The sequence below is a fragment of the Salmo salar genome, chromosome 13 (genome assembly GCF_965601325.2).
Source record: "Salmo salar chromosome 13, fSalSal1, whole genome shotgun sequence".
Lineage (NCBI taxonomy): Eukaryota > Metazoa > Chordata > Actinopteri > Salmoniformes > Salmonidae > Salmo > Salmo salar.
The window spans coordinates 82,040,277-82,062,598 of NC_138303.1; the positions used below are offsets into that span (position 1 = coordinate 82,040,277).

Consider the following 22,322-nt stretch of genomic DNA (forward strand, 5'->3'; position numbering starts at 1 on the left):
TCAACGTGTACGACAGTGTGTTCCAATTCCCACCAATATCCAGCACCTTTGCACAGCCATTGAAGAGGAGTGGGACAACATTCCACAGGCCGCAATCAACAGCCTTATCAACTTTATGTGAAGGAGATGTGTCGTGCTGCATGAGCCAAATGGTGGTCACACCATTTGTCAGCAACGGGTGTGGCTGAAATAGCCGAATCAACTAATTTGAAGGGGTGTCCACATACTTCTGTATATATAGTGTATCTGTGACCAACCGATGCATATCTGTATTCACAGTCATGTGAAACCCATAGATGAGGGCCTAATACAAGACTGATTTCCTTATATGAACTGTAACTCAGTAAAATCTTTTAAATTGTTGCATGTTGCATTTATATTTTTGTTGAGGTAATTTACCATGTCCTTGGTCAACCAGACTCTGAGAAACATACAGTGCATTCAGAAAGTATTCAGATCACGTTGATTGAATAGTCTGGGCGAACGGAGCTCATCCAGTTTATTCTTCAGTGATTGCGCGTTCGCCAGTAGAACGGAGGGTATAGGCGATTTATCCACTCTGCGTTGTAGTCTCGTCAGGTATCCCGCACGCCGGCCTCTATAGTAGCCTCTCCTTCGAGTGAAGTAGAATTCTTCGTCCAATTGGAGGTTAGCTGTTCTGATGTCGAGAAGCTCTTTTCGGTTTTAGGAAACAATACCAGACAACGAGGCCGCAGGGGACGAAATAAGGAGTTTGAGAACCTTGCTGAGAGCCGTGAAAGTTCTGTTTCCGTCTCCGGAGCTGGCCTGGCCATGTCACACACACTCTGGCGCACTCACACACACACACAGGCGCTTACCCAACATGCACACATACTCTCACACGGTTTTGTTTCCGTCTCGAGAGCCTGCCTTACCGAACTGACACGTACTCACACACACACACACATACACACACACACAGGGCTATAATACTCGTCAGGGGACGGTGGCTGGCTGTTCACACAGCAGACTTACAGCACCTTGTGTGTGGGTGAGAATGTGCAGTAAGCCTGAACAGGCCATAAGTTAGGTCCTCGTCACAGGACCCACATAGTTCTCCCCTCTAACTGACTCAGACAGCAGGTACTGGGGGACAGGAAGGTGGTCTGACTCTGGGGCTCCACACTGCCGTAGTGAAACACTGAAACAGGGAGGACATGCATTCATTCCTGCTCTCCTTTTGCATGGGACTTATTTTATTGCCCTTCCTCCCCACCGTATTACTTCCAGTTCCCCCCTGCCTGAAAAAGCCTAAATTCAGATACTATTTCCAGCGGAGGGGCCTAGTGTATGAAATATGGATGCATAAAAATGCTGTGCAGCAGCTGAAGGGAGTTAACTGGTAAATCTGTGAGAGGGAAAGGGGTTTGATATCTGTTCCCCTGCCCTCTCCTCCACTACTATACAGGGGTGGTGGTGGGGTGAGGGCATGTCCAAGGGAACCAAATCCATCCATGAACTGTGTAGACGTTTCCCCCTCCATATACGCTGACCAGAAGGGCTCTTCTCATGCATGGGAACATGGGCTTTATCCAGGGAACTTCATTGGGAAGTACAGTACACTGAGTGTACAAAACATTAAGAACACATGCTCTTTCCTTGACATAGACTGACCAGGTGAATCCAGGTGAAAGCTTTGATCCCTTATTGATTTCTCTTGTTAAATCCACTTCAACCAGTGTAGATAAAGGGAGGAGACAGGTTAAAGAAGGATATTTAAGCCTTGAGACAATTGAGACATGGATTGTGTGTGTATGCCATTCAGAGGTTGAATGGGCAAGACAAAAAATGTAGGTGCCTTTGAAAGCGGTATGGTAGTAGGTGCCACGCGCTCCGGTTTGAGTGTGTCAAGAACTGCAACACTGCTGGGTTTTCATGCTCAGCAGTTTCCCGTGTATCAAGAATGGTCCACCAACCAAAGGACATCCAGCCAACCTGACACAACTGTGGGAAGCATTGGAGTCAGCATGGGCCACCATCCCTGTGGAACGCTTTGTAGAGTCCATGCCCCGGCGAATTGAGGATGTTCTGGGGGCAAATGTTTTGTACACTCAGTGTATATGATTGTTTAAGGTTTGTACTGTATAGAAAGAGACTGTGTTTTGTTTAATGTTCCTACACTGATCCCTTCCTACTGAAACAGTTGCAAACAGAGTCAAGACGTATGTACATCTCAGTGGCACAGAATACACAGGTGTATAGAAGTGGAAGGACTTGTAAACCTGGCCCCTTTACTTTAAAGAGACCTAAAATGTTACAGAACCAAGCAAGTGGTTAAGGCAGCCAGAAACATTTGACTTGGAGGAACTTACCAAAGGCAGTTAGTTCTTCTTGCTTCTTAAACGGAACAGCTTGCCAAGTTCAAAACAAACCCGTTAAGCTCCTATTTGTGGCTCCACATCTGTGGAGGCCCTGGCATAGGTTCACAGGTCCTAAGCCCAGGCCGGTGCACCGAGTCTGGGGTGAGGGGGCTAGATGATTGAACACAGCCCCGGCACCGGCTGCTTCTCCAGCCGCCCGGAGGTTCTGAAGATTCCCCCCAAAACCCCTGGTGAGAGAACAGTGATAACGGCATTAAATCTGAACCCCTCCTTAACTGCTTTCAAACACACACAGTCCCAGAACACACAGGGGGAAATGTTTAGCCTGGCATGTGTATGTGTGTGCCTGCGTTCTGCGTGTCTCTATCCTCACTCCTGCAAATGTCCGCCTGTGACAACCAAGCAAGTTCAGCCTAAATGGCCGATAACACAGTCAGGAATATTGGTCCTGGTCTGTGTCAGTAAGTAACTGAACATGCATGGCAGGAAAGCTGGTAGCACACATCAAGCACAGTAGGTGTTTCATTATGTGGAGATTATTGTTCCAGTTAAGTCATAGGGATGGTAGGTGATGAGATGGTAAGGGTAGATGCCTGATGTTGTGGAGGAACTCATACAGTATAATCAATCAAATAAAGCAAATTTGTTTGGATGAGTTCGAGCATTCCTTCACAGACACACTTACAGACACACACACTCTTGATTGTGAGTTGCAGGGTGTGTGCCTGTGTTTGTCTGTGTGTCTCTGTGTGTGTTAGCTGTACAGTGGTCTCCATGGATGAGGCAGGAATGAGCTGACATCTGGAGGAATGCTCCCTACCACCAGGTCTCTATGAATCAAACAGCCCAGCACAGAACAGACCTGCTCTCCTCTATGTGTCAGAGTACTGAACTAACAGGCCCAGCTGATCTCATTAGTAATTGCCATTCGTTGAGGTACTGCATAGATCCCCACAGTTATGTCATTCTAACACAACATGTCGCAAATTAAAGGAATCTGTCTTACTGTGAGACGGTGTGGGGTACTGTAGTTCTCTGTGCAATACAAACTGCTGAGAATCAAGTCAAATACAACAGTGTGCAGTCACAATTGGCAGCAGTGTTAGTGTTCATACTATCGACTTGTTCAATATGTTTTACATGCTGTGGTGATTTTCATACGATGGTTACGTTCTCCGTCTTCAAAAGGCCAGACGTGGACAGAGGAGACTTGCTCTATTACAATATTTTCATTTAAACTCCCCTCCACCCCCTTAGTGTTTATTACAATATTTCAGTTATAGCATTTGGTTTAGTAGTTCCTGTGGGATTTTCGGTTGCCACGACATCAAAGCCTGAATCTTATCTGTCATTGTGTATTTTGGCTCTGATCACGGCTCCTTAGCAGGAATTGGAAATGAAGAGAGCTATGCCTTGAACCTGAAACAAGGCCTGTCTGAGGATAAGACAGCAGAAAATGTTTGGTTTAGTAAATTCCTAGCCTGCCTGGAATATCCAGGGCTGAGTCTGACACAGGCAGAGGAAGAAAGACCCCATTTAAAACAAACATGTTGGGAGGAGAAGTGGGCCTATCCGTCGCTGGGCCTGCCAAGTCTGGGCCTAATGGTTTAGGCAGAGGGCTCAGGTAGCTTTTATGTGGTGAAATCATTGACAAGGAAGTCCGCCGGGGCTTAGAGGACTAGTAAAACTTAATGATGAGTTAGAATGTCCAGAGTGAAGTACTTTGTCCCTTTGGTTGTAAATCACAGGTCGTCCAATGTCCGCCCTGAAAGAGACAGGGATGCCTACAGTACAGTATGCCTGGCTATACTACCCACGCCAACACCTACCATACTATACAACACTACTAGCCTCGATTTAAACTTGGTCCAAGTACAGTGCATTCGGAAAGTATTCAGACCCCTTGACTTTTTCAACATTTTGTTACGTTACAGCCTTATTCTAAAATTGATTAAATAAAAAAAATCCCTCATCATTCCACACACACTACCCCATAATGACAAATTGGTCATTAGTGGAATGCTACAGAGATGGTTGTCCTTCAGGAAGGTTCTTCTATCTCCACAGAGGAACTCTGGAGCTCTATCAGAGTGACCATTGGGTTCTTGGTCACCTCCCTGAACAAGGCCCTTCTCTCCTGATTGCTCAGTTTTGCCGGGCGGCCAGCTCTAGGAAGAGTCTTAGTGGTTCCAAACTTCTTCCATTTAAAAATGATGGCGGCCACTGTGTTCTTGGGGACCTTCAATGCTGCAGAATTGTTTTGGTACCCTTCCCCAGATCTGTGCCTCGACACAATCCTGACTCGGAGCTCTACGGACAATTCCTTTGACCTCATGGCTTGGTTTTTGCTCTGACATGCACTGTCAACTGTGGGACCTCATATAGATAGGTGTGTGTCTTTCCAAACTATGTCCAATCAATTGATTTTACCACAGGGGACTCCAATCCAGTTGTAGAAACATCTCAAGGATGATTAATGGAAACAGGATGCACCTGAGCACAATTTTGAGCCTCATAGTAAAGGGTCTAAATACTTATGGAAATAAGGTACTTCTGCTTTTAGTTTTAATACATTTGCAAACATTTCTAAAAACCTGTGTTCGCTTTGTTATTATGGGGTATTGTGTGTATATTGATGTTTAAACCAAAAAAAAAGGAGAAAGAAAACAAAAAAAAACATTTCTGAATAAGGCTGTAACGTAACAAAATGTGAAAAAAGTCAAGGGGTCTGAATACTTTCCAAATGAACTTTATGTATTGTTTATAGGCACAATGGGCTACTGTGTGAAAACTAGACCATTCATTGCTTCCCTCCAATGGAGAGTTCTTCTCCTGTAAATCTGCCAATATTCCCTCCATCCCTCACCGTCCCCCCGCTCTATGGGTTCCAGGTTTTTCAACAGTATTCAGGAAGTGTACTACTGCTCTCCCTTCCTCTGAGCAGAGCAATAATTACTGTATGGGGAGTGGTGCAAGGAGGGGGACAGCCTAATTGGTCTGAATAAAAAGCAATGTGTCAGGAGTCATACTGAGACAATGTGCTGCATAAAAAAATATTATGACAGCCCATTCAAGGAGATTTGTGGGGGTTAGCCTCCTCCCCCTCTCCTCCTGCCGCCACTCCTCAGACTCTTTACTACACTCTTGATTAAGGGACTTAACTTGACAGCTGTTTAAAGGAACCAATTTGGAGGGGAGCTTAATGTAACAAACAAACATGCTCCAAAACAAGAAATGCCTTATTATCCAGGCCTTATTATTGTGACATCTAATCACTCCCAGAAAAGAAGAAGTGGTCATATGTTTTACGCAGTCTGATTGTATATCATATCACTGTGTTTCGGGGCCAAAACACATGCAGGCATCTGTGTTGGCCAGCTTTCTCCTGGATCCTAACCTGGGTTCTCCTGAAGCTGAGATGGATTACTGTGTGGTAGGGGTACTGGGAGAGAGCCAGGGAGAAACTAGAAGGCTTGATATTTATTCAAATCCAAGATTGGATCGGTCTCAGAGCTCTTGCCACGAGGACGTCATTCAGTGAACAACAGACTGTAGGCAGTCATTAGCTTGTTATAAATGGTGCATTGAACGTTTCAAACTCCTGCTTAACAAACAGTCCAACCTGTCCTCTGTTTGATAGGGGCCCAACCTGGACCACGGTTTGGGTTTGCGCGCTGGAATGATAATTCAGTTCTCATGGAAGGTCTCTTTTTATTCCCGTCTTCCAAATCAGGTTTTGTTTTTTAGTTTTGGAGCGCGCTCAAAACACCATAATAATTTTGTTTAAGAGTTCACAGATACAAAGCATTAATGGCAAACCATTAAACTTTTGGCTTTTTCGAGAAAACTGATCAAGAGTTTTGAACAGCATGTTGTTTCTATTTAGCCTTGGTTTATGGGATACACTGTATAGTCGCTAAGGGCCAATGTGAAGGCAATTGCGTTAGATGATGTTTTCAGATAGACACGCACTGTGAATAAGTGCAGCACAGTGTATCCCCAGTTATTGCTCAGAAAGAAGAGCTCTCATGCCAGATTATCTCAACTCATTATCTTTATTTGTTTTACCTTGCATGAACGTTTGACCTCATCTTGTGTGTTCCTGTAAGCTGCTTATTAAATGCTGGCCGTGAGCTATAATTACGATCAGGTCTGCCATGGGCCGTCCACGTTGTGTGGGTTTCCTCTTTTATAGGGCAGGTTGAGGACACTCTGCTGTCTTGTGTCTGTGACTGACTCATCAGCAGTGAGCTGTGTGTATTTGTGTCAAATCAAAATCAAATTGTATTTGTCACATGCGCCGAATACAACAGGTGTAGACCTTACAGTGAAATGCTTACTTAAAAGTCCTTAACCAACAATGCAGTTTTAAGAAAAAAAGTGTTAAAGTATTTACCAAAATAAACTGAAGTAAAAAAATATATATATTATCTTCTGTGAGCTCAATGCAGAGTTTTTCTAGAGATAAATCCGATCAAGCCTGAACATTGCGATTTAGTAGGGAGTTGTCATTTCCAACAGGCCAATATTCTTTATAGTTTAGCGCAGAAAATGTGCTAATTAACTACAATTGCCATAATCCGTTGCCCGTCTACTTGTCCTGCCTGTGTGGGGCAGACACTGAGAGGGAGAGAATACACAGACGAGCGTACGATCGAGAGGGATAGAGAGAAGTTGCTTTGCGAGGTATCTACCTGAAAATACATTTTCTAAGTGATTGATAATTGGTATTCAGTCATCATGAAAGTATCCCTTATTTACTTTGAAGAACTACTAAAGTTGTGATTTTGTCAGACAACATAGGCAGCAGCTCTGTAGAGATGAGATGATGACTTGGAATGAAATAATAAAGACTATAAATTAAAACTTAAATATTTTATTAAAGTAAAGTAATCAGTAATGGGCAGCCACTACCATCATGGGACTTGTATGAATAGTTTTATTCAGTGTTGTTACAGCATTCAACCCACATAATGCATAGTGCATTTAATGTAAAAAAAAAAATATAGAAAAAAAATAATTGAAGCTAAAATCAAAAACGGTGATTATCTTTTAATCATTAAACTAAAACCGAACCGACCTCAAAAAACACTAATCGCTCAGCACTAGCATGCGTGTGTGTTTTTAAACCCTGTATGTGAACTGTTTTGTCAGTGCCCTGTGCTCTGCTGCCTCCACGGGGGGCAGGGGCCGCGGTTGGGACCCTCTTAACAAGCTACCATGTGTTGAGTCCTGAAGTACTCCATCAAACAGCTAGGCAAAGACCAGTCAGTCGCTGTGTGTTTGAAACATTCCCCTGGCATAGGCCTCTAGGTCCTCTCTGTGTGCGTCTTGCTGCCACACGCTAGACTAGACTGTCTGGCGTCTGATACAGGGACATCACCACCCAGTGACCTCACCACCCCTTTAACCTGTTTAACTAGCCAGGATCACTTACCCAGGCTCCTCTGCTCTCTAACCAGCCACAGGTGGACCTCTGACAGCACAGGGACCCAATTTCACCTTTGACCCCATGAGATATCCCCCCAATGTCTCCTCTCATACCTGAATGATCAGGTTAAGTATGGCTAAACAGCTATGGACCCCTTGTTTAAGTTAATTTACGGTTAGGGTTTGCATGGGACAGATGGGGGTTGCTCTGTCGTGTCTGTTATCTGTTATTCCACAAAAATGTCTCGCATACTTTCTAGGAGGCATGCTGTGAGCTTCCACTCTGCATAGCCCTGCCGTTGCATGAGCTGAGAAAATGTTTTTGAATGTAATAATGGGGAGTGATTTGCAGTGGACCAGCTGTCTGGGATCTGGATCAGGGGGGGAGAGATGAGATGCAGAACCATGTCTGATCAGAGAGGCCTGGGGGCTAGACAGGGGAGGGGAGCCTTCCTCCCTCTATCCTTCCCTCTCTCCATGACCCTTGGATGTGAAAGACTTATGAGCATATCCATCATATCCTCTTTCATTATTTCTTTCTTTCTCTCCCTACCTCCCTCTTTCTCCATCTCTCCTTCTCTCCCACAGTGACCGGCATCATGTCTCCAGCTCTATCCCGGTCCCGACAGGAGGCAAGTCTCAGATCAGTGTCTCGGCTGCGTCAGAGGTGGGATTCCCCACCGACACCAGCTCTCCAGACCGGGGCTCACTGAGGAAGAGGGCCAGCTCTGAGGCCGACAAGCAGAAGTACAAAGCCTCTCTTCCTCCCAGCTACAACACTGCCATGGCCATAGACCAGCCCCAGGGGGGCCTGCCGCCACCCTCCCCTTCCCTCAAACACTTGTCCTCCTCCCTGGACGCTAGCATCGACCTGGCCAAGACTCTGGAGGTCCAGGCACAGCAGACACCAGCCCCAGGAGAGGAGGATGGAGACGGAGAGGTAGAGGTGGTGGAGGAGGAGCAACTGCCTTCCACCACCACAAGAGGCTCAGATTGCCCCACTCCGGCTCGGGACAGCACCATTGAGGAACTGGAGGAGGTGACACTCACCAGCCAGCAGAATACCATGAACGGCTCAGTGGTGCCAGGCTACGGGCTGGCGGGGCCCACAACCGGGCTAACAGTGACCATGGCTTTGAGCCCAGAGTTGTGCTGCTCGGTGGAGCAGGCAGAGGAGATCATGGGGACTGAGGCCACAGGCCTGGGACTGGGGGACGGGGCCAGGCTGGAGGACTACCCCTGCATCCCCGTGGAGCACGCCGTGGCCGTGGAGTGTGATGAGCAGGTGCTGGGCGAGCTGGATGCCGCCGGCTTCGAGGAGTTCTCCCGCCGCATCTATGCACTAAATGAGAACATGTCCAGCTTCCGCCGGCCACGCAAGAACTCCTCTGAGAAGTGACAACAGGAGAGCAGGACCTGAGGGGAGGGCTGGGCTGAGGGGTGAGGGCAGAACTGGAGTCACAGGACACATGAGTCAGGGACATGAACTTAGTGGAGAGGAGGGGGGTCCTGTGTGTTTTGGTGTGTGTGTCACTCTCCCTCTCTCCATGCATCAATAGAAATCAAACATAGGAGCTACGGTATCTGGAATGTGACCAATTTGCACTTCTTCTCGAAAAACATGTATATCAGAGGAGGCTGGTGAGAGGCGCTATAGGAAGACAGGCTCATTGTAATGACTGGAATGGAATTCATGGTACGGAGTCAAACACATCCAACATATGGAAACCACGTTTCACGCCGTTCCATTTTTTCCATTGCAGCCATTACAATGAGCCTGTCCTCCTATAGCTGTTCTTACCAGCCTCCTCTGATTTCTATAATCCTTTGAAATTAAATAAAGCAAATGTTTGTGGTTGAAACACTTCCGCAGCTTTCTTTTTTCAGGATGCATGGCAGTGCTGTGGGAGGGAGAAGGTGTTTGTGTTGTAACCACCTTTAAACACACAAAATGTATCCTTCCTCCCTTCCTTGAAGTAACCAGTAGTCTAACATAAGTGGCTTGATGAAAGCTATAGAGTCTTCACTTGTACCTGTCCAGCCCTTGTACCTGTCAGTAATGACTTCAAGGGAAGGAGAGATGAATTTGAACAGAGCCAGGGTCTTCAGCATGGCTGACAGAGGAAAGGAGGTACAGCAAAGACCTATCCCACCTATGACCTCTGACCTCTGTCACCTACCAGTCACAAGGCCAGGGCAGCTTAGACCTTTGGCCCAATCAGATACTCCGTTACTGTTACGACCTGCACCTCCAGGTCCAACAGCCATTGGACAGGGCTGCCCTGTCTCTATCCTAAGGGACCATGACATGTGGGAGGGAGGCTTGAGCTCATGGCACATGGCAGGGATACAGTGCAATTTCTCTGTCCTCTCCATACCTGTTTTTTCTTTTTTTACTATTTTAATAAGCCCCATTAATATAAGTATTAATATAAAGTCCAATAATTCACATATTATTCAATAGACCAAAAACATTTCTGGTGTGTACTTGGGGTTGCAAAGGGTCGGAAACTTTCCGGTAAATTTCAGGAATTTTCCATGGGGAATTAAGCCCTGGAATTTGGGGAATTTTGCCTAAATTCATCAAAAAAGTTAGCTTATAACAGTGAACCTTTTTTGTGGGATGCACATATGGCAATTCTAGGTCTTGTGGCATATTTTGGTTAAACTATCCCCAATTCAATGGAATTGCAACCCTCTGCATGCACAGTGCATTCTTCCATCACATGTACAGCTGATTCTCATGATCTTGCACACTAATGAGATGCTATTGAGCCCACACTACTACACTGTCTGAGCCAAGGACTACATGTTTTCTGGTAAGTTTTGATTACAATACTGGGTGGGGTGAATATATTTTATATGACATACATGATTCTTTGTTAACTAGTAAATAGTAGCCTACAGCAAAGTGTGTTTAAATAATTTCTAACTTGTTAACAATTTCTGCTAGTTAGTTTTTGCTACCATGTGGGTTTTAGCTTGCTTGAGCCTGCTAACTGAGGAGTATTAATTCACCTGTTTCCATACATGTTTCATTTTAAAACATGTATCTTACAAATAAGTTGTTTAATCTAACTGCTTAACTATTTATCTGTACACGTAATTGTATTTGTTTAGTTTTTTTTACAATTTCTTTCCTAATCTTTACAGGAAAATGCCACAGGCACTATCTGATGTGTGGAGACATTTCACTGCAGCTAATGTAGAAGGAAAAGCTGTGTCCAATTGCAAATACTGTGCCAAATCATATGTGAAGAATGCAGCAAAGATGCAGAATCATCTGGCCAAGTGCATAAAGTTCCCTCAACGTTCACAACAAGCAACCTTTGACAAAAGTCCCTCTACTTCTATTCGAGGTGAAAATGATGAATCAGACACCTTATCAATAGCAACAGCTCGTGGTCCTCCTGGAATCAGAAGGTTTTTTGACTCTATGGAGGAACGTAGTCAGAGAAATGCTGATGAATGTCTTGCTCAAGCTGTGTATTCAACTGGTTCACCTCTGAAGGTCACAGGCAATGTGTATCGGAAGAGATTTCTGAATGTTCTTCGCCCAGCATACACCCCTCCAACCAGACATGCTTTATCTACTCATTTGCAGGATGCAGAGTTCAATAGAGTTCAAGTGAAGGTCAAGCAAACCATAGAGAAAGCAGACTGTATTGCAATCATCTCTGATGGGTGGTCAAATGTTCATGGGCAAGGAATAATTAACTACATTATCTCCACCCCTCAACCAGTATTCTACAAGAGCACAGACACAAGGGACAACAGACACACTGGTCTCTACATTGCAGATGAGCTGAAGGCAGTCATCAATGACCTTAGACCACAGAAGGTATTTGCACTGGTGACAGACAATGCTGCGAACATGAAGGCTGCTTGGTCTAAAGTGGAGGAGTCCCTACCCTCACATCACACCCATTGGCTGTGCTGCTCATGCATTGAATCTGCTCCTCATGGCACTGAAAACAATGGATACAATCTATAAGAGATCCAAGGAAATGGTTAGGTATGTGAAGGGTCATCAAGTTAGAGTAGCAATCTACCTCACCAAGCAAAGTGAGAAGAATAGGAGCACCACATTGAAGCTGCCCAGCAACACCCGTTGGGGTGGTGTTGTCATCATGTTTGACAGTCTCCTGGAGGGGAAGGAGTCTCTCCAAGAAATGGGCATATCACAGTCTGCCGATATGGACAGCCCCATCAAGAGGATCCTCCTGGATGATGTATTTTGGGAGAGAGTGGTAAGCTGCCTGGAAATCCTGAAACCTATAGCAGTAGCCATTGCACGGATTAAGGGAGACAATGCCATCCTGTCTGATGTTCAGACTCTGCTTGCAGATGTAAGAGAATAAATCCGTACTGCCCTGCCCACTTCACTGTTGCTCCAAGCAGAGGAAACTGCAGTTCTGAAATACATCAAAATGTGTGAAGACTTCTGCCTGAAGCCCATACACGCCGCATCGTACATGTTGGACCCCAAGTATGCTGGCAAGAGCATCGTGTCTGGTGCAGAGATCAATAAGGCCTATGGTGTCATCACTACCGTGTTTCGCCACCTTGGCCTGGATGAAGGCAAGGTTCTTGGCATTCTGGTGAAGTACACTTCCAAGCAAGGGCTTTGGGATGGAGATGCAATATGGCAGTCGTGCCAACATATCTCATCAGCCACCTGGTGGAAGGGACTTTGTGGATCTGAGGCTCTTTCCCCTCGAAATCCCACCAACGTCAGCCGCCTCAGAGCACAACTGGTCCTTGTTTGGGAACCCACAACCACCAAAGCACACAACAGGCTGACCAATTGGTTGAAAAATTGGTGGCCATCCGGGGAAATTTGAGGCTTTTTGAGCCTGACAACAGGCCATCCTCAACAAGGTTGGAAAGTGACAGTGAAGATGAGGCCTCAGAGTCTGATGTTCAAGAGGTGGACATTGAGGAGGTCCAGGGAGAAGACATGGAAGCCTGAGAGGAAGACAACCAAAGCTTTAGTTTCTAGACTGTCATTTTACAGATGTATGTTGAAAATGTTTTTGGGAGATGCGATGGATCATTGGGGATCATTCGATATTCCCTTTCTTTTGTTGTTCAGTGAAATCATCCCATGTGAAGAGTCAACTCATTTTATTAAAGTTAATTTTGTTACTAAATTGTTTTTAAACATTTTGTTGGAAGGATTTAATCATTTGCAATTATGTCTACTTATGATAAGGTAAAAGGTTTATGTTTCTGTCTCCATATGATATGGTAAATATATCCAATGCAAAAAAACATCTACATTTAAATGGTATTAATATTAATTTGCATATATTTCCGTTAATTCCCATATATTCCCGTTAATTCCCACGGAAAGTTTTCACCTCTGAATATTCCTCAAAATGTGCAAACCTATGTGTACTGTATTCTATTGGAATGTCTCACTCAGGCCTTACATGTTAATGAGACATATACTATCCACCTTTTAAATGTTAGTCCTCTTGTTTTTTTGTTTTCTTTCAATTTTTCTTCCATTTCCCTGTTGAACTACTTTGTTTTCTTGGACTGGTGTCCATTGGCAATGTGCGTTATTTATAATGTCTCAGTGAGTTTTTGTTTTAAAGGAATTCATGCTTTATTCTTTTCCCTCGTAGGCAGTCAGTCAGACATTGATAACATTGTAAAGTATGAGAACAGTCATCAGACCTTCGTTCAAATCTTTAAAATACTTACATACAATTTGGGTCTAACTGTGTCCCCTGTGTATTGCTCTGGGAAAGGACCACAGAGATCTCTGTAGACAGAAGCTGATATGGTCAACTGATGTTTTTTATTATGATCAAGTACTGTGGTGGATGACTGTTGAAATGTATTGTATTTATGATGAGAGATTGAACCATAGTAGATCATTTCCATATACAGTATGTGACAGTATGTGACCATATACAGTATGTGACCTTGTACATACAGTTGAAGTCGGAAGTTGACATACACCTTAGCCAAATACATTTAAACTCAGTTTTTCACAATTCCTGACATTTAATCCTAGTAAAAATTCCCTGTCTTCGGCTTGCAAGCCTCCCCCTTTTTCATCCAAACATAGCGATGGTCATTATGGCCAAACAGTTCTATTTTTGTTTCATCAGACCAGAGGACATTTCTCCAAAAAGTACAATCTTTTTTATGGTGGTTTTGGAGCAGTGGCTTCTTCCTTGCTGAGCGGCCTTTCAGGTTATGTGGATATAGGACTCATTTTACTGTGGATATAGTTACTTTTGTTTCCGTTTCCCAGCATCTTCACAAGGTCCTTTGCTGTTGTTATGGGATTGATTTGCACTTTACGCAACAAAGTACGTTCATCTCTAGGAGACAGAACACGTCTCCTTCCCGAGCGGTATGACGGCTGCGTGGTCCCATGGCGTTTATACTTGCGTACTATTGTTTGTACAGATGAACGTGGTACCTTCAGGTGTTTGGAAATTCCTCCCAAGGATGAACCAGACTTGTGGAGGTCTACAATTTATTTTCTGATTTATTGGCAGATTTCTTTAGATTTTCCCATGATGTCAAGCAAAGAGGCACTGGGTTTGAAGGTAGGCCTTGAAATACATCCATAAGTGCACCTCCAATTGACTCAAATGATGTCAATTAGCCTACCAGAAGCTTCTAAAGCCATGACATAATTTTGGGGAATTTTCCAAGCTGTTTAAAGGCACAGTCAACTTAGTGTATGTAAACTTCGGAACCACTGGAATTGTGATACAGTGATTATTAGGAAAATAATCTGTCTGTAAGCAATTGTTGGAAAAATTACTACTTTGTGTCATGCACAAAGTAGATGTCCTAACTGACTTGCCAAAACTATAGTTTGTTAACAAGAAATTTGTGGAGTAGTTGAAAAAGCGAGTTTTAATGACTCCAACCTAAGTGTATGTAAACTTCCGACTTCAACTGTATAGTTTTGTATGGAGAGTGTTTAATAATAAAGACTTTCAGTCCAATAGCATGGATGTATGTAGCCCCCTGTACATTGGTCTACCTGTGTTTGTTTCGGAAGTGTGAATGGAAGTGTGAAGTGTGTTTGCATTTTATTTAACCTGTATTTATCCAGGTTATAGCCTGGTTTCAGACCTGTTTGGCATGATAAGTAGTAGGATGATGGCACAAACAGATCTGGGACCATGCTATCCAGGTAAGTCTCGCTGAGATTTTTTAAATTGATTTGACCTTTATTTAATCAGGGAGTCATACTGAGACCAAGGTCTCTTTTACAGATGAGCCCTAAATTACATAAAATACACGTATCGAAATAAATACAAAATGCAACCAGAAAGAAAAACACGATCATAAAAAACCAACACATTCATCAGTAATAAGGTCCTCAATCAGCTTTCTGAATTGCCCTAGATGCACCAAAACATTTTGAAGATTGTTCCACAAGGAAGGTGCAAGAAAACTAAAAGCTGATTTACCTAACTCAGTAGAGACCAAAGGAATTTCCAGGGTTAGCCATCCCTGAGGCCAACTGTGGTCAAATCGCTTTTGCACAAGAGACCTATGGGTCTGTGTGTCCACATGTTGTGTGGGTGTGTGCATTATGTAAATAGACATATCGAGTCAGGGATGATGTGCTTGATGATGTGTATGTTTGAGTGTAAATGAATGAGTGAGGTGTAGTTCTGTCAGCAGGCTAATGCTGCAGTCAGGCCAGGCGGTCTAGTCCCCAGCCCCTGTCCTCTGGCTCCCCTTCAGCCCCCCTTCTGGATGACACACACATACCTCATTAGCTAGAATTCAAGCTGCAAACACTCATTATAAACGAAAGACTACTCAATCTGCTTCATAGATTACATTTTTCTTAATCTCAGTTTATTTTATTTAATCACCAGATGTCCAAACCTCTACCTTACGCTTTAACTGAAATAGAGACCATGCTTTATTAACTTTGTGTTTCAGTAGCCAGGTGTCTTCAGAATGGTCTGTAAAGCCATGTAGATCAGTGGAGGCTGCTGAGGGGAGGACGGCTTATAGTAATGGCTGGAATGGAGTCAATGGAGTGGTATCAACCACATGGAAACCACATGTTTGATACCATTCCATTGACTCCATTTCAGCCATTTTTACGAGCCGTCCTCCCCTCAGCATCCTCCACTGATTTAGATTTGTCTTTATTAGGTAACGGTATCATCATAGCTACCAGATAGCAGTTGGTTGGTTGCAGCTGTGAAGTGAAGAGACGACCAGTAAGCTCCTTCATTTCCAACCATTCTAGACATCCTCACCACAGCATAAAAGACAGTGTTTGTCTTCTCCATAGCTGACATACCTTCATAATGATGCCATAAAAGTATTTTTAAGAAGGAACGAAAAACAAATGAAAGGACTGTTGTCACATATTAACTAAATTGACATTCCTTCAGCCTATTGGATGGTTTCAGTGTGGAGGGAGGAGCTTCCAGGTTCTGCCTGCTTGTTCTTAGAAAGCCTTTCATCTCTAATTGAGTTAAATGACCAGAAAGAGGAGGAGGATAAGAGTAGAGGGCTTGTTCTAGAGACATGGCACTGTGGAGGTGCATTAAGACCTCAGGCAGTTTTACATTTCCCTCCCATCTCCTATATCTCTATGATTTGGTTAACAATTCAAGACCTGACTTCATACTGAAACAGTATACCTCTACCCACCTTCCTTCTCTTTATTCTATATTTAGTGTTTAGGGCATTAAGGAACTAGACGACAATGAGTTCCCTCCATTTTGTACAACCCAAGTCATGTCCCTGTCCTATACTGAGGTTATCCTCAGCCAGTTGTGCCATGCACTTCTGGTCCATTCCATCCTGACAAACAGCATGGCCAACAAATAATGTCCTCTTGTCATCTTGTGTGTGATATTATAACAGCATGTTCTTTTAACAAGTTACATGCCTGACAAGAAAATGCAGCAGCATTTCCTGGGGCATTTGTTATGCAATGAGTCTATCCTGCCTGTTTGAGGCCCTTGGTTACCACTGTAGGAGATAACCCAATAGCCTGAGTAACCTAATATCCCAACTCAAAGAGCTGCATTGGCTCGCTCAAATTGGGTTACAAACCACTGGATTCACTTGTGCCAAACATTCTGGGAGCCAAATCCATCTGTGAGGTATGTCAATGGATTACAGACAACATTATATATAGACTTTTTCTACTGTATTATTGACCGTATGTTTGTTTATTCCATGTGTAACTCTGTGTTGTTGTATGTGTCGAACTGCTTTGCTTTATCTTGGCCAGGTCGCAGTTGTAAATGAGAACTTGTTCTCAACTAGCCTACCTGGTTAAATAAAGGTGAAATAAAAAAAACATCGGCACCGGGCAAAAGGCTAGAGATGCCACATTCAAGGAGCGGGACACTAATCCAGACGCTTATAAGAAATCCCGCTATACCTTCAGACAAACAATCAAACAGGCAAAGCGTCAATACAGGACTAAGATTGAATCCTACTACACTGGCTCTGACGCTCGTTGGATGTGGCAGGGCTTGCAAACTATTACAGACTTCAAAGGGAAACCCAGCCGCGAGCTGACCAGTGACACGAGCGTACCAGACAAGCGAAATGCCTTTTATGCTCGCTTCGAGGCAAGCAACACTGAAGCATGCATGAGAGCACCAGCTGTTCCAGATGACTGTGTGATCACGCTCTCCGTAGCCGATGTGAGCAAGACCTTTTAACAGGTCAACATCCACAAGGCTGTTGAATTTGTACCAGATCTTCAACGTCAGATCTTCAACGTTATATCCACTATCAGAAAAACACTATAGGTTGGGCAGCACCTTCTACTAGAGTTGATCCATCTACAGCTCATCCAGGGTTTTAACCAAGCCTAGCCCTGCGCAGCATTAATATTTTTAACTACTACCAATGTGTTATCATGAGAGTGATTATTGAGAGATCTCTTAATTACTCAATATAATCACTGTCATTCCGAAGGGTAGGTTTTAAAATTAGATGTAACCATACTTTATAACTCATATATCATCAATTATATTATTTAGGCCAATATAGCATTTGCATAGTCATCAGCAGCACTTGTTTCCAGTAAAAAGCCTAGGGTTTCAAGCTTTGGTTGACTTCAAATTTGTCTACAAATTAATATTTGATATGTTGGATTCAAGTCTCCATCTCAACCAAAAATCAAGTTAAAGAATAGGACTAAATCAAATTTGATTAGAATTAGTCCTTAGATTTTTGGTTGAGATGGAGATGTGAATCCAATATATGATATCCAGTTTGTCTACAAATGACTAATTGATATGTTGGATTCACGTCTCCATCCTATTCTTTAACTTTAACTTAGTGTAGGTTCCGTCCCTCTCTTCACCCCAACCTGGGCTCGAACCAGGGACCCTTGCACACATCAACAACTGACACCCACGAAGCATCGTTACCCATCGCGCCACAAAAGCCGCGGCCCTTGCAACGCAAGGGGAAACCCTACTTCCAAGTCTCAGAGCGAGTGACGTCGCTGATTGAAACGCTATTAGCGCGCACCACCGCTAACTAACTAGCCATTTCACATCGGTTACACTAACATATCAATTGTTAATTTGTAGACAAACTGTAATTAAAGACAAACAAAATATGCATATCCTTCAAATGTTGATATTTGGTTGCATTGTATACCAAACACAATTCAATAATACTTTTGTAATACAGTAAATAGCCTAAAGTTTCCAATCTGATGTAACAGTATTTATTCAACCTTAAAATTAGTAACACATCCCGGACCACATTGTGAGGTTAACCTACTGTAACTATAAATGCCTTCTTATGTAATCATAGAAAGTGTATTCAAGATAGCATGCAAAGGTTGCAACTGTGGAGATCTTCACAATTGCTATAATAATCTGTGCAGAATCTTGAACTGCATTCATCACTTGCACTATGTACTTTTAATGTAATCTCAACTGCAATCCAGGTCATGTGGTTGTGCTATTAGATTAAGCACAGTGATACCACATTAAGTTGTTGCATAAATACAAATATCTGACATTGTGTTCCCATTTGAACTTTGTTGTTTTTTAAATGGTTGAAGGAGCAGTAATAACACATTGGGAATTCAACAAACTTCTGGTTGTCTTTTTGAGTGGGTGAATAAAGGTTGAAATCTCATTGATCAACATCTCAGCCAAATATTACCAAAATTTCCACGTTGAAATGACGTGTCGTGCCCAGTGGGTGTAGTCCTTGACAAGGATCAGATCAAAATGATAAATCCTTCAGTGTCACGGAGGTTCACTGTCCTTCAACGCAGACACTCAGGACCAGATTTACGTAGGCTTTGCATTAGTTTATATTTTATATTTGTTTAATACCAACCACAGCTATAATGCGGAACTGTCTTTTTTACATTGTACATTCAACTCATCTATTTTATTTGTAACCTTTTATTGTACCTTTCATGGTTTATAGTTTATTGCACTAATGCAAGCACTACATCTGTCCCTGAGTTTTTTCAATCTCCAGGTCTACATAAGGCTGTTTCCTGCTTCCACAATCCTATAAGCTCTCTCTCTCTCTGTGCACTGTGTCTGTCTTCTCAGCCCTAATCCTGTACAGGTGCCTTAGACTCTGAGTCCTGGGATGGAACACAGACCCAGCCCCACTGCCTGCTGGGAGTGCCACCTTAGCCAATCACAGCGACAGCAGAGAGAGAGATGATGTCACCTGTCGCCTTAGAAACCCAGGTAAGGAGTTGTGATATGGTGTATATATGTACAGGTCTATGCTCTGTTTCAGGGGGAATTTGGTATGCATACAGCAAAGGCCTCTACTCAGTAATGTAGAAATCTTTATCGGGAGAGTGAGCAGGCCTTATTCATTCTATGCTCCCATGCGTAAACCCATCTCGGTATGTGTGAGACGCGGTGCACAGCTTGAGAGTTCATAATGGCCATTGTGTCAGGCCTGCTGGCCTGTTCACCATCAGCGCCACCTCGCAAAATACACACCGGCCAAATCAGTGCACAGCTCGCAGTGTGATTGAGCCCCCAGCTTTATAGCTGCGAGTGAGTGAGAGTTTGTATGTATGTGTGTCTATATATGGATTAATAAGAGAATACTCCTTCCCACCAGGGTGTTTCCTACACATACATTACCAACACACACACAGCACCTTGCCTTATTAAAAACAACGGCAAGTTGTGGGACCATCTATAGAAAACTCCATTCCAGCAGCATTATTTCACTGTAATTGAGTTCAATGCAATGCAGGCAGAGTGTAGCCTACTGTATGAGTGTGTGTAGTGATTGTATGAGTAATGCTACTCGCCTCGCCCCATCAACAGTCCATTTAAGGCTCATGAGAGGTGATGAGAATGAGACGAGCTTGAGTCAAAAATCAGATCTGGCACGTGTTCAACAGTGTGGGTTTAAGTCAACAGAGAGAGAGAGGGAAGTGGAGTTTTTAATTCATTAGTGAGCAGAGACCTCATACTGTGACCATAATTCTTTATAGCTGGATTATAGTCATAATACAAGGATAAGGGGAATAGGTTACGAGCATGGAGGGAAACTGCTCTGCTCTGGTCCCCATGTCTGAATGAGAAATGGCTGAGCCATGGCGTGTCATATCCCAGCCTGGTCTCCTCTACTCTCCTCTCATGGGCTCTGGTCCTGTGACTGTGGACTGGGAGATCATGTCCAGGCCATGCCACGCTGCATTGCAGCCCAGTCGTTTCAACCATCTCAGCCGCCCAATCCAGTCTGGTCCATCTGCCTGGAATCTTCCGGCCTGGCCTGGCGTTCCCCAATCTCTCCAGTAGTAACGCCTCATTCCTAAAAAACACCCCTCCAGTGTTTTCTTTTAAAAGCCCAAATATTTCCCTCTCTCCACAAACCTGACTTTTATGGGGCTGACTCTCTTCTCTCCACAGCCACATGTTGAGCCTCATGAAACGCATTTGTGTGGAACTGATTTCATTGGAGAGATATCAATATTGGGATTGGAGAGATGTCAGTGGAATATACTGGGCAAAGAATAACATCGCAGTGACCATGACGATTCCTTTTTGGGCTTTTGTGAAATGAAAACCATAGGGCACAATCGCTTAGGGCTGACGTCAGCGCACTGAGAAGCGAGCTAACAAGCTCATATGAACACTGTGTGTTAAATTAGCACTTGAACACTTTGTGGCGTTCTATAATTACCTTTACAAGCTATGAATGATGTAGCTGACACCCGACATGGATGGGGAGAGGGGAATACTCCCCAAGCACACAATACATTTTTTAACAGCAGTCCCCTTCGGCTAACAATAGATAACAATATTGCGAAAGCCCTCTCACTACACTAAAGGAAAGATCCATTTTTTTTACTGGATGATCAGTTGGTTGAACAGCAACATAATATGGCTACGTGTTTCTGTAAAATGTGTAGTGTTGGACTCATTCATTCTTTATTTTCCCTTTGAGGGACAGCCATGCATTAGTAGATGATGTGTACATTGTGACTGGTAGGATGAGTGACCATCCTCTCACCATACTACTCTTCACAACATTGGCACCCTATAGACCTTTTTATCAATTCTGATAGAATATGCATGAGGAGAGGAGAGGGCAGATGTACGTTGACAGGTGCTCTTCCAGCCATGTATACCCAGATACATTTAGCAGGCAGCAGACCTGACTGGGAGGATTAGTAGACCTACTGCAAATGTTCTGTTAAAAGATACATGGAGAGAGGAGGGGCAGCTACAGTATGTTGACACTTTCAGCCATCTATACCCACCCATATGTCCTTTGTAAGTGTCTATCAACATTCTAAAGCCCCTGTTTTCTGCTTTACTGCAGAGTTCCTCAGCTGCTTAGACAGAGCAGTTACAACTGTTATCTGGTCAGCCTCTCCCCTAGGCCCAACTGTTCCTCTAGAGGTCTGCAGATATTTGGCCGATTCGAACCTGACTTGACTCTGATTAGAATCTGAATGTTGACTCATACCGTGACAATCCTGTTCCATTGTGGTTCTGTGCCTTAACACCTGGTTGTTGATAATCAGAGCTCATCTTTTAATGAGACACACGTGAACACTGTCAGCAAGGATGTATTGAGAAGCGAATCATATATTTTACCAGAGAAGACTGTTTTACCATTATATAAGAAGACCCAGGAGGTTGTCTCACTGTTAATTGTCTCGTCATGTTGCCCAGGTGTATTGAAGCCTTTAGATCAGAAGCCATTCCTGACCACAGGACTCATGCTAGTAGATTTACTCTGTTCTGTGGGCTGTTTGTCAGAGTATAAAGGCTGTTCACTATGAAGGCGAGAATGGCTTCCATCCTGCAGTGATGCTTTGATATCAGAGGCAATAGCTCAATTGAAACACTGACTGAATCAAACAGGGCCCTCTGAAGTACAGTACATTATGTGCAGATGTATCGGCCTGGATAACTTTTCACCCAGTTTTCTTTTCTATTCTTCTTCTGTTAAATCTGTGGTGACATTTTTTGCCTCTGAGCTCCCGATTGCTATGCATACCTATGGGCAGCAGTGGACCGCCCTAGATGGCCGAATCCGACAGTTGGTTTTAGGTAT

The 22,322-nt window shown here is 43.7% G+C and overlaps 1 protein-coding gene across 4 annotated transcripts in view; it reads left to right on the forward strand.

Annotated features, from left to right (window-relative positions):
• Positions 1-19,472, forward strand: part of LOC106567946 (UV radiation resistance-associated gene protein) — a 171,609-nt gene extending 152,137 nt beyond the window's left edge. For 3 of the 4 annotated variants that reach the window (XM_014137860.3, XM_014137861.3, XM_014137862.3), the window contains one exon: positions 8,361-14,779. In XM_014137860.3, the coding sequence (XP_013993335.3) occupies positions 8,361-9,171 (811 nt within the window). In that variant the 3' untranslated portion in view covers positions 9,172-14,779. Of the gene's footprint in view, positions 1-8,360; positions 14,780-19,333 lie in introns of those variants that run through there. The other variant, XM_045692235.2, reaches the window with a different exon arrangement.
• Positions 19,473-22,322: the final 2,850 nt, after the last annotated feature.